The 12193-nt window shown below is 49.3% G+C and overlaps 1 protein-coding gene across 18 annotated transcripts in view; it reads right to left on the bottom strand.

Moving 5' to 3' along the window:
- LOC149371704 (prostasin-like) overlaps positions 1 to 12193 on the bottom strand; it is a 58022-nt gene that overhangs the window by 38270 nt on the left and 7559 nt on the right. For 4 of the 18 annotated variants that reach the window (XM_089565960.1, XM_089565956.1, XM_089565951.1 and 1 more), the window contains 5 exons: positions 11953 to 12063; positions 9933 to 10013; positions 9777 to 9854; positions 8983 to 9054; positions 1579 to 1650 (listed from right to left, as the gene is read on the bottom strand). In XM_089565960.1, the coding sequence (XP_089422086.1) occupies positions 1579 to 1650; positions 8983 to 9054; positions 9777 to 9854; positions 9933 to 10013; positions 11953 to 12063 (414 nt within the window). The remainder of the gene's footprint in view (positions 1 to 1578; positions 1651 to 8982; positions 9055 to 9776; positions 9855 to 9932; positions 10014 to 11952; positions 12064 to 12193) is intronic. The other 14 variants (XM_089565964.1, XM_089565961.1, XM_089565952.1 and 11 more) reach the window with 5 other exon arrangements.

The following is a 12193-nucleotide window of genomic DNA, read 5'->3' as shown; positions in this document are numbered from 1 at the left end:
GCAACATGCATGCAATCATCCACAGGAGAAGATTACTGCAAGTGGGTCGATTTCAACCGCACATGTAGGGGAGCGCATTGATGCGGGTTAGAACGAAGCATGACGCAGTGGAGTACAGAGGTTTGGGGCGAAGTGTAGGGAAAAGCGTTTGTGGAGTAAAAAGAGCTTCCGTAATGGTAAAACGAACGTATACACGATCGACATCGTAAGTTTAGTTATAGCGAACCAGAGTTAGTACGTAAGCCGGTTTTCCCTTACAAAAATTTGTGATGACTTTCTGATAAAAACTCAATGGTTTCAGACATTACACTCATCGCGTATTTCTGACGACTTTTGAGTTGAGTTTCTCATACACTGGTGATTAATATTGGCCACTGAGCTTCTGATTAAGGCGTGATGTGTTTTTCCTGTTTAGATTCTAATTAATTTCTTTTAAATACATGCTGAATTCATGATGCATTTCTGAATGGTTTATGAAGCACTGACGGCCAAAAAATAAATGTCGTGAATTCCATGTCTTTAACGGATCTTTAACTCACGCAGAAACCACGCTGCCGTGAAGCGGTGTAACATGTAATGTAAACATCCACTCAACTATTCTGTGCTACTTTCGCTGAAACGTCGAACAGTCCAGGATCATAATCTGTCAATCATTGCTGCAAACAGCTTTCATCGACCCTCTGAAAGGAGCGAGTAACACGATCGAGAATAGGGCATTACAATTTCTAGAAGTACATGCCGCAGTGGTATACTTACCTGATCTGTACTTCACAGCGCGGGCTCATGGTTACATAAGACGCCCCCTAGCAAGTGTTAGTGATGAGCTGTTAATAAGCAGAGCTTTCTAAGATAATTTTGGCGTCATATGCACCATATCCGGCAAGTAAAAACGAAGAGATTTAACTGCAAAGCTCTGGTAGCTGATGTGCATCATTGCTGCATGCGAAATGAAAAAAAAAATTGTCTGAGACGGTGCTCGAAAAAGATACTGCTCTGATGTCTCACACATCAGCAAAAACTCTTTCTTTTTCATGAGGAAAGTTCATGCAAAAAACACATAAAGAATTTCCGGTTCCAAAAAGTTAATGCTAAAATTCGTCAAGGATTTAGGATGTCCGTCTGGTACAAAAAGTTAACGCAAAAGCGCATTACGAATTTATGATGCCGGGCTGATGCAAACAGACAACATATGTGGCCTCTGTGATTAATTCCTGACGACTCGTCACGATTTTATCATAATGATAACAGAAATTCAATATCCAGAGCAGCTACAGAGTAGAGTAGTAGAAGAGCAGCTACAGAGTATAATCCATCCCGCAGTGAATCGGCCAAGCACGTTGTGAATCTAATGCATGTTCTGTTTAGACATCACACGCCCTGTACAAGCATTGGAGAGTGACGTTCGCCAGCTCCTTATATTGGTCAGACTAGTAACTCTTTTTCACGTCTCACGTCTTCGCTGTCTCGCTGCAAAGAGTCATTCACTCGCAAGCACGCAAGAATTCTATAATTGAGCGCCATGAAAAGCGGCAGTGGGCTGCAGCGACTGCATTCTGCCCCTTTGCCCAAATTCCTTACCTGGAGGATTGCTGCCTCCTGCTGCTGGCTTCTTGCCTGGCTTGCTGTCCGGTACTGGTGGAATCACTGGTCCTGTGAAGAGGCGGGAAACAAGAATATTGCACACCACGTGCCTGATCCTCAACAACGCCGCAGCGTGCTTGTCGCCGAAGCGCAAGTGCCAGTAGCTCATGTTTACCGAGTGCAATATCGGCAACGCGAAATGGCGGATATTGTTCGCTTTACCCGGAAAAAAATGGGGCATTTGTATAAGCTATAAGGCAAATAGCCGGATACTACTTTTTGAAAGCTGGCTTCTGAAGTATTAGTATGTATTTTGCGGCACACTAGCAGTAATAGCAGCGGTGGTGGGCTTCAGAAACCAAGTGAATTATGTCCACTAGTAAACTAGTTAACTAAACTTTGATAGTCAACTTTACTATAACCATTGCAGTTAGGCGCCTTTTAGTATTTAGAGGGTGATAGCATATCAGTTTTTGTAATTTCAAAAACGCCATTACCCTCTGGCTCATGCAAGTTTCGACAATCTCACGCGGCTGTATACGTCACTCTGTGGCGGACGTGCTACGTGACCTTCATTGCCACTATTAAAAGTATTTTTAAAATATGTATTTAACAGGCGTGTTTTTAAGTATGAATGGCAGGGTGAATGGCAGGGTGAATTCGCTGAAACGCCCTGACTGCCTGTGACGTCAGCACTCTGTCTTCAAGTCACCGCCGTCCATGTCTCAGTGCCTTTGGTGACTCATCTTTGCATAAAACGCACGCACAGGGGCAGAGTAGACACGAGCGATGCCGGGTGTCTCCTCTCCCTCTGTGCGTGCGTTTCGCTGCAAAGAGGAGTCGTAGAGTTACCGACCATCAGCTACGCTTAGTGATATCTTTTGCGTTCGGCTCCTGATTCTATCCTGGACGCGGCGGCCTCATTTCGATGAAGGCGAACAACATTAGAGCCCGCGCGATGTCAGCGGTGGTCGAAATTAAACCGCAGCACCCCCCCTGCGGTGTGCCTCGTGTGTCGATTCGGGACGTTAAACCCAACAGTTTACCCGGCATAGCAGCCACACCTGTTGCGAACGACACTTGGTAGCTGGGGCACAAGCTATGAGTGTACATTTCCGGAAAGGGCTAGCGAGGCGCCGTGTCTGTGCGCCTGCCACGTAGCTTAAGATCACCATTAAGGGGGCCCGGCCATATCACGCACCCCGGCAGTTCCCGCAAGGCTCAGTTCTTTGGCAGGCCGTCTGTCTCTCGACCAGTGAGCTGTAGCGCAGGGTCACGGCGGGCAGGCAGTGGATTTATTTCAATTAATTTCACTGCCACATACTTTTTCGTGACACGGACGCCGGCTTTTCTCGTTAGCGGGCTGTCGCATTAAAATTATACCATGTTTGGAACCGCATTTGAAAATCTCAGGATTTTTGTCACCACATTTCAGTATGAGTATCACCCAATGACCGACACAGAGCCAGGCGCGTTCTGTATCAAGCACCACTACCGTGGTGGTTGCTACAGAACTCCAGGCGTACTTTGCGCTCACAAATTTTCCGCGCCTGTCCCGCAGACGAGCTGTAGCCACTGTAACACAAGCGACGAAGCTCTTGTAAGTTGTGGACCATTCCAGGAACCCAAGCAGGGCCGCGGCGGAATTTTCAAACTAAGGCAAGGACCCTTTCTAACACGTTACTGCGCGGCGAAGCTTCTGCTTCAAGGTCTTCTTGCTCCTTGTGCATTCGGTCGATGGCCGTTTGCAGCTGTCGTCCAAATAGGAGGCCAGCGGGAGTGGAACCAGCATTGCTCTGTAGGAAACCGGAATCCGGCCGAAGTTTGGAAATCTCCAGACGCCACCATGTGATGTTTTCCTAATGGCATGGACTTCAATGGCGGAGGTGTGCATGCAACAAGACGGTCTTGGAGACCTGATCTGTTTCTGAAGTCCAGTCTCTCCTTAACCCCTTTTAACGACGTTGTTTGCTTGATTCTTTTGGTGGGGGGTAGTGTTTCGTTCTTGGCTGCAGTTCTTCCCTGGCCTTCTGTCCATTTCGTTTTCTTTTTGGGACTTCCTTTACTGCTGCTCCAGCTCACGTTCACCCGTCAACATTTATTCAGAACGTTACTGCCCCCACCGAAGCTTACAGGACTTCTGTCGGAGTTGTCTTTCGCTCTCACATGCTCCTTGTCAGTGCGAAAAAAAACAGGCCCGCTTCGGTACTCGGAAAGCCCCGGTCGCTGCATAGGCATCCGCCTCTTTCCGACCAAGCTGGCCTCGTTTCGGAGGCGGCGCTGCTGTTATCGTTCGGACTCTTTGTTTCTGCTTTGCCGGCGGCCACCCGGTGACGCATACGATTCTGCTTGAGCCTCACGCACAGTGCACACACACTCACACACAGCCTCTACTTATACGCGGCAGGCATGGCCCAACCAATCACAGCGCCGGTTGGCTTGCGTTATTCTTTGCCGTCACCCTCCCTCCTAACCTAGAGGGAGGAAAAGGGGAGTTTATACATGGGGAAAGTCTCCGTGGTTGTGGCACTACAGCAGCCCGCTCCTCTATAGTTTTCTCGGAAGATTGTTGCGGCATCCAGCGCATCCCTGGAAAGCCCGGAACGCTTACGGTATTGCAGAACTTTGGTTGCTGTCGTGTGATCCGGTGACAGTGCCGGCACTGCACAACTCACGGCGTCAGCGTGAGCTGCCAGTTGAGAGCCGTACATTTGATGTTGGACCAGCATGTACCGCGGAGAAAACGATGCTCGTAAACAGAAGCGGGACGAACACACGCGTGGACTGCGTATTAACATCACGGAATATTTACACCCTACCTAATGAAGAATGCAAAACAGACGAGCAGGAGACAGAACCCAAAGTAACGCGCCATTACAGTTCATGTATAGCATCCACAAATCGCAACTCCACTACGAATGGCTGGCTGCCACATTCGCTAATAAGCCGCCCAAATGGCACAGTGGCTGTGGCGCTCGTCTGCTGATCCGAAAGACACGGGTTCGATCCCGACCGCGGCGGTCGCATTTCGATGGAGGCGAAATGATAGAGACCCGTACACAGTGCGATGTCAGTGCACGTTGAGAAACCCCAGGTTATCGAAATTATCCGGATCTCTCGACTACGTTTTTCTTCATAGCCCGAGTAGCTTTGGGATGCTGAACCCCATATAACAAACGAAACATTCGCTTCTACTTTTTCTCACGATATATGCCTCTATGAGCTCGCGAGTAAAACTTATCCATATGTTAATGCAAATTGCTAGTTTTAGCCAGAAGCCTGCGGCATCCCTTCTTTACGCGTGCACTCCTGAGACGAATGTTAACACAATTGTTCCGGGTAAAGTTCACTGCAAGAAAACGGGAGCTCGTTTACAGCCACGCATACGCAGGCTGCCTACCATGACTCATCGTTAGCTTGGCAAAGAAAGGGTTTATACAGGGGAACTATGGTATAGTACCATACGCGGAGTGCCGCGCTGTTAAATGAGGTTTGACTGACAGCTCGCGTGACTTCGCATCACGTCGACTTGTGACGTCTCATGGTTGATTGACCAGTTCGCGCGGTGAGTCTGGCTAGTCATGAGCCCATAGAGGCTTGCGCCTTAAAGGCAGCAGCGTTACACGACAAAGGCTTCATTTGGACTCGACCGACTGACCAAGGAGGCGCAGCTCTGGCAGGAGACCACCACCGATAAATGGACCGCTGTGGACTCTCCTTCTACCACCGCAGCGAAAGTTCTTAAAGAAGGAAACCTATAATGCGCGCGAGGACGATGATACCAAGCTCAATGACAGCGCTTTAATATCCGTTCTTCAATCAGCAAGAACGAGTGGCGACACTCGGAGGGGCACAGGCAGATTGTCAATGGCACCTTCTCCATCATTTTCTGCACGTATCACAGCCGGCCGTCAGCACGCTCACGCCGAGTAGTGCCCTCCTGCCAGTGTCCACTCGGATGCCTCGGGTCGCAGAAAACCAAAGCGCGCAGATGGCACTTCTCTCTCGTCACAGCGGCCAGAGTTGGTCCTGTAGTTGGACGGACCAATCCCTTCGAAAACATGAAATGCCGCTTAAAACTATCATCAGGCATGTCGAAGGAATCCTAACGTATGTTCGGCCGCCGATAACGCCACATCAAGGTGGCAAACGGAGTAGCCACTATATTTGCATTGAAGCGAACCCCAGCATCTCTATTCCACAGACGGCAGGCTCACCCGTTCGCTTTCACTTGTTTGACAGCTCGTGTGACGTGCACAAAAACCTCGGGTCCACCTCCGCGAGATGTCTTCACGCCGGAGGTGACGATACGCGGGAAGCGAACCGGTTCCAAAGCGAACCTCCTCGTGGATTCAACAAACCCGGCCTTTTTGCCGAACCTCGGGGTCCCTGCCTCATACGTAAGCTCTCGCCCGTCTCATGCGCTGAGATGTGGCGCTGTAGTAGGATACAACTTACAAAAAAAAAAAAAACAGCAGTTGCTAACACTAGGCCGCTATCCGCGGCGTCCTGTATTACTCCGCTGGCCAATTGCAACATTAAACGAAATCAGCTCTTTAATGTTTGACTATATCAAACAATCCACGTATCAAAATTCTAGAGCTCATAATTTTATTTCTTGTGACAAGCTTCTTGTTTAGGTAACAAGATACGTTTAAGCAGTGGACTACTTTTTGTCTTGGAGGAACTCTGTGCGCGGGGGCTGAATGCGGGCGGAGCTTCACTGCAGACTTAAGTTGTATCCGACTACAGTTTATTATACTCCGCCATCAGCAGCAACAGATACTTTTCCTGTGAAGCTAACATGATAACGATAAATTTAATTACCTGACTTTGTGCTGCGACCGCCCAAATGGAGTGTTGCATCTTTTAACAGATAAAGCTGTAACTGCGAAAGCAGCACTTCGCTGTCCGTCACGACTGCTCAGTGAATATTTTTACAACTAGCGAATATTCGTCAAAATGTTCGATTCGTATTCGATACGGCTGAACTATTCGTATACAGTTCGATAACAAAGCTACACTCACTATTCATATTCGCTTCGGTTTGGAAGAAGTACTACTCCCACACCCCTAAATAGAGATGATGTTCTCCCTTTCATTTTGGAGCTTGCACGTTTTTGCCCAAGGGTTCTCTATTCTCCCCTAAAGAAAGGTCCGTCCCGAACCCGGCACCAACATCTGTTGCAGTCGAGCCTGATTTCCACCCGTAGAGATGAAAAAACGCATCCGAAGGGGCTCCCCGCGAGCTTTCACTGGGGAATCCCGCACTGCCGATCTGCTGTCGATGTTTCACTTTTCCCGCCGACCTTCTGCGGCGTCTGCCACGCATGACCTAGCGTCGGCGTACGTGACCTTCGCTTCAAAACTCCTTCGCGGCAACCGCAGAAGTTTTTTTCCCCGTAATTGCTTCCTTGCTGGGCGATACGCGTCGCCGAGAGGCGTTGACTTGTCGCCACGCGATTAGCGCCGCAGCAGCGGGCACAAATAACGCGCACTCGGAAGAAGCCATTGGCACTGCGTTTCCTGTGCCGTAGATAAAAATAATGAAGTCGCTGTTCTCTTGCGTTTTATCTTTCAAGAAATAAAGGACAGAGAGGGGAAGTACGCCATTATGTTGTTCACGTGGCCCTCTGCGTACAGGCACAGAACGAGTCAGTAGATAAAATAACAGGGTGAGAAAACACTGATGCGAAAACTTGAAAAAACTAAATGCGGACAAGAAAGGCCGCCGGCATGAACTCCAGGGGCCGGAAAAAAATGCATGGCTATGCGGTGTAACTGAGTGGCGAGGAAGAGAGGTGATGTGCTGTCGGGTTGACGCCTGTGGACGATTTTAATTTGGATGCCTCGCCATCACCTTACTTTGCTGCTGGCGCCCTGTATGATCCAAGCCTAAAAGCCGACACCGGCGTCATCTGGGGCTGTGCGTACGGAGGGGCTACTGCACGGCGCATGTGTACGCTGCGCGGCAGCTTCGGGTTTTGCGGTGTTCCTGAACTGAGAATACGGCTGTCTTTGTTTAGCTGAGCCAACAAACCACTCAATCCGAGTAAGAGATCGTCAGTGCTGCACGGCGGAAGCCCCTGTAAGCAGCAGTAGCGGACGCCGAAGGGCCACGCTCCGCTTACTATACGTTTTATCTCTTGTGGAGAGCATATTTCCAGTTATTATGAACTGCCACTAATCGCAATTGAAACTCTGCACACAAGTGCACAGCGAAGTGCGCAGCTACCGTTGCGCGATGCTACGGCGCACCGCAGTACAGGTGCATCGCGCAGTGCGGCCTCTGTTGGCGTTTGCGGACCTGCCCGCAATGCGTTGAAGTCCTGGTGCGGCACCGCGATCATAACTCTGATAACGAGGTCAAATTTAGCTCAAAGCGTAGGTAAATTTACCATCGCTGTTGAGACATGGCATCAGTATGTTCACGGTAATTAAAACAACTTGTTAAATAATGCGCGACGCGACAAAAGTAGAAAAATCACTTGCCCTGTGCTTGATCCCCAGGTTCAACATCGGTACCGGACTTTCTTCCATGCGCCTATTATCGCCGAAATGGGTTGACCGCAAGTTCGTAACTGCTACGACGACGTTCCCGTTTACGTCTACCCGCCGCGGTGGCTTAGTGGTTATGGCCCGAAAGACGCGGGTTCGATCCCGGCCGCGACGGCCGAATTTCGATGAAGGCGAAATTCTAGAGGCCCGTGTACTGTGCGATGTCAGTTGTGACGGAACAGCGCAAAACACCGGGACAAGAGACAAGCACTGCAGCGCTTGTCTCTTGCCCCGGTGTTTTGCGCTGTTCCGTCACAAATGAATTTCCGGAGTCCTTCACTAAGGCGTCCCTCATAGCCTGAGTCACTTTGGGAGGTTAAACCCTAACAAACTAATAAACTGAAAGTTTACGTCTGCTGGCAATTTAATTCCCGGTCGGCGGGAAAGTGGTGTCGCAGAAACATGTCGCAACAGAATTGGGACTGCCTTTGCATGTTTCCCACACACGCTTTCGGCTATCGGTTTCCTATTTATGTGATTATTTGCGCAGTTCACGATCCCACAGTGTTGTCCTGACGACCTTGCAACAGAGAACGGCGTTGATAAAGGGATACAAAATCTTTAAGACAGCAAAAGTCTGACGAAAAAGGCTGCTCTGCAATGCATAAAACACGGGACTGCACAGCCCACTCGAGACTGGCAACAATGGAAGGGCGGGAACGGAAATGGCTGTTGACACCCAATGCATCGGGTTCGAGAGTATTTTCCCCAGCTTTACTTCTGTAAAATAGTGCATAGACAAGCTGACCCGTCGTCAGACAACGGCCGGCCCCGAACCGGGCACCATAATGTAGCCGAGCTAATAGAGAGACAGATCGGCCACACCTTCGGTCCTGCACTCACCTCCGCTTCCTGGCTGAGGCGGGACCGGCCCGGTTCCGGGGGAGTTCCCGCGTGGCGGCTCAGGGTTCACGGCTGCGCGTTGCAACAAAAGAACGTGTCAGAAGAATTGGCGAGCGAGGTACACGCATTAGAGACTTTTAGCTGAGCGGATTTACATTCCGCTCCGCTGGGAGCTCACCAGCGCAACATAGCGCGAGTAGTTTCAGCGCAGCGTCTAAAACGCTCGAGTGAGCCTAATACAGCGGGGTATGGGTGCCTCGGTTGCCAGCGCGCGTGGACATCAATGCACCCTAGAGCACTGTGCTGCCGCATCTATTGGTTATTGGTGGTGACACGCTGAAACGGATATGAGTCATTCTTGCTTTTATTATGCTAAAATTGCTAAATAAATCTTCGGTGCAATAGCGCACACAGGACAAGGGACCAAGAACGAGTAGACACACACAGCGCTGTGTGTGTCTACTCGTTCTTGGTCCCTTGTCCTGTGTGCGCTATTGCTCCGAAGTATGAACCAACAAGCCCGAATTTCAACGTTGCTAAATAAAGTCATTATTTGTGTTTATATTAGCATATTCTTTAATATTAGTGGTCCTTATAATCAATTATTAAGTATGTCGAGATAGAAGAAAAACGTTTGGCACTGTGATGGTCACGTCAAGCCGAAGGCCCGCTCGCTCGGACGAACGGGTGAGCGTGAGACCGTTGGCCGTCTCAGCGTTCTGCGCATGCTCAGCGGCGTAACTGATTGAGCCGTCAGACTTGAATAGGCAAGAAGAGCGGAAATTGAGAATTACCTGGTGGGTATTCCGGCTTGACGGGTACTCCAGATCCACCATCAAAAGGCGGGTAGGGCTGCGGATGGGGCGCTGGGCCTGCGGCGATTGTGAAAGGACATGCTCTTGGTTTGCCTCGGTGATATCGAGGGATGACCTAGCTCATGCCTGTAATACCTGGCAGATCACCTTGGGGATTGACTGGCATTCCAAAGCTGCCACCTTGTGGCAGATGCGGTATCGTTGGAACGTAAGGCCCTGTGACGTAACCAGGCAGAGAGTCACTGGACGAACACACAACTATCAGTGCATGCTGTGTACTACTTTTAACAATACAGGCTAAAATGCTACCATCGACCAAAGAAAGGAACATGCGGTCGGGAAAAAGAAAATGAAGTTCAATCACCCTGGTGTGATTTTATGCGCGTGGTGCTCATTATTACCTCACCCTAGTGCATACTGATTCATTCGCAATGTGTGGCCACGAGAACCGGCCTGGACCCGATTATCGGTCGTCCGAGAATTGCGCAGTTTAAAACAGTGAAGCTTGCGGGTGTTACGCATTTCATTTGCTTCCAAGTGCATACATCCTTTCCCGGCGACTGGGTCACATAAAGGCTGAAGAATTGCAGTCCGTATCTCCTTCGCCTCCTATCTTTTTGACGATGGATGTTATCTTTGGGGCGCAACTTCGCGCTCGTAACGTTCTTTGGGCTTGTCAAGAGGGCAAGTTGTGCGCACTTGGGGAGAGCGTAACTCGCTATAATTGCTCTCTGGCAAACGTCGCAATCGCGGAAGAAGCGAGTGCGTTCACGGAGCACACTTTGAGGGCGTAGCCTTGCCATCATTCAAGGCCATAACAAAGTACTCGCAAGGTTATTTCATTTGCCATAATGGAAAAAAAAAATTCTCCGGTATAGCTACAAGCGAAGCAACACAACAAAAGAATGCTGCACGCCGCCATCTTGTTTGTTGTCAAAATTCTCGAGTCTTGGCTGATCTGGGCTTTCCCACTGTTTACTTTTTTTTTAATTGTCAAAAACTGTTTAAGGTCATATTTCTTTGCGCTATCACTTCAAACAGTCAATTTTTAAGAGCTCTTTACTTTTTTCGTCAACCTCTTCAAAAATCCCGCTCATTTCTTGTCGCCACTTTTTTTTTACTACGTATACGCTTTCCCGTTTAGCATCGCGTAGCCTAAACTCGGGATGCCGAAGCGTACTCTCCCTAAGTGCACTCAACTTGTGCGCCTCTCCTTAAGTGCACTCAACTTGTGCGCTTGACAGGGTCATTACAGAGGCCAAAGTAAAGAAAGATGTAGAATGGAAGATAGGAGCCTCCCTTTTGAAACGGGGTGCTTGTAGTTGCCACCATGTTCGGCTTTTTTTCATCAACAGTGTAATACATCGGTCTGCAAATTCACCAAATACTGCACTTCTAACCTTATGTCACCTCTCTGTTTTACTACGCGACGCATTTTTCGATGTTTCATATATTATTTCATCCTCTTTGCCTCTATTCTACACATTGAGCCGTACGTGTTCAAACGCATCTTCAGGACTGCGTCTTGCGCAGAGTCCTTGCAAAGCTTGGGGCGTTCTGCATGGTTCTTCACGTGACTGTCGTGGTCAGGCAGTGTATTGGTCAAGTGGAACAAAAGAAGTGACTTTGTCAGCTGCTGTTTGGTCGGCCAGGATTCCTGGTGATTTCCAAAAGCGTTCTGTTTGTGGTTTTCCTGCGTCTTCAATGTAGCGCGAGAGCTATGTATATATGGACTGTCCGTGCTGTCTGAAGTCGTTCTTTCTGCAGTAAAATTATCGACCATGTGGCAAAACCCCTGGTAGCCCATGGGAGGATTTACGGGGCATTTTTAGTCGTGGCAGCTGAGGCTCAGGTCATCACATTACTTTCCTGACTAAAAAAGGTTGCTGTTCTTTTTTTTTTCTTCAGTGGAGTTCTCGCTCACGGATGGCAGTGTCCGTTCCCACCCTCTCCCCTTTAGCCTTCATCCTAAGCCATAATTTTCTCGCGACATAGTAGCCGGATGTGCCTCACGACATCGCAGTGAATTTATCTGGAGAGACTGTACATATCCAAATGTTACTCTCCAGCGCTTCTTAAAAGCTGCCCTTCAGAAAGGCGGGCTGCTTTGCGGGTGATAAATCATGCAGATGAGGTCATGCGATCGCAAATTTACCTGGTATCACTCCAAAGCCGTGCCCTTGATGCGGAAGCCCCAGGAAGCGCACATAGTCCTCAAATGAACTGACGCCCGGAATGTTGACTCCGTAGGGGCCGAATGGTCCAGCTGAGGCGCGCACACACGACACAAAGTTCGTTAGACGCCTTCGGATCCCCTTTTCTCCTCCATTGAGCTATTCTCACTGGCGGGGCTGCAAAGACTCTCCTTTTATTCCACTCAACCAAAGGTGACTGCG

This window comes from Amblyomma mixtum, chromosome 1, assembly GCF_055824585.1.
Source record: "Amblyomma mixtum isolate Tamu chromosome 1, ASM5582458v1, whole genome shotgun sequence".
NCBI lineage: Eukaryota > Metazoa > Arthropoda > Arachnida > Ixodida > Ixodidae > Amblyomma > Amblyomma mixtum.
This window is presented reverse-complemented; position numbering and strand designations above follow the sequence as displayed.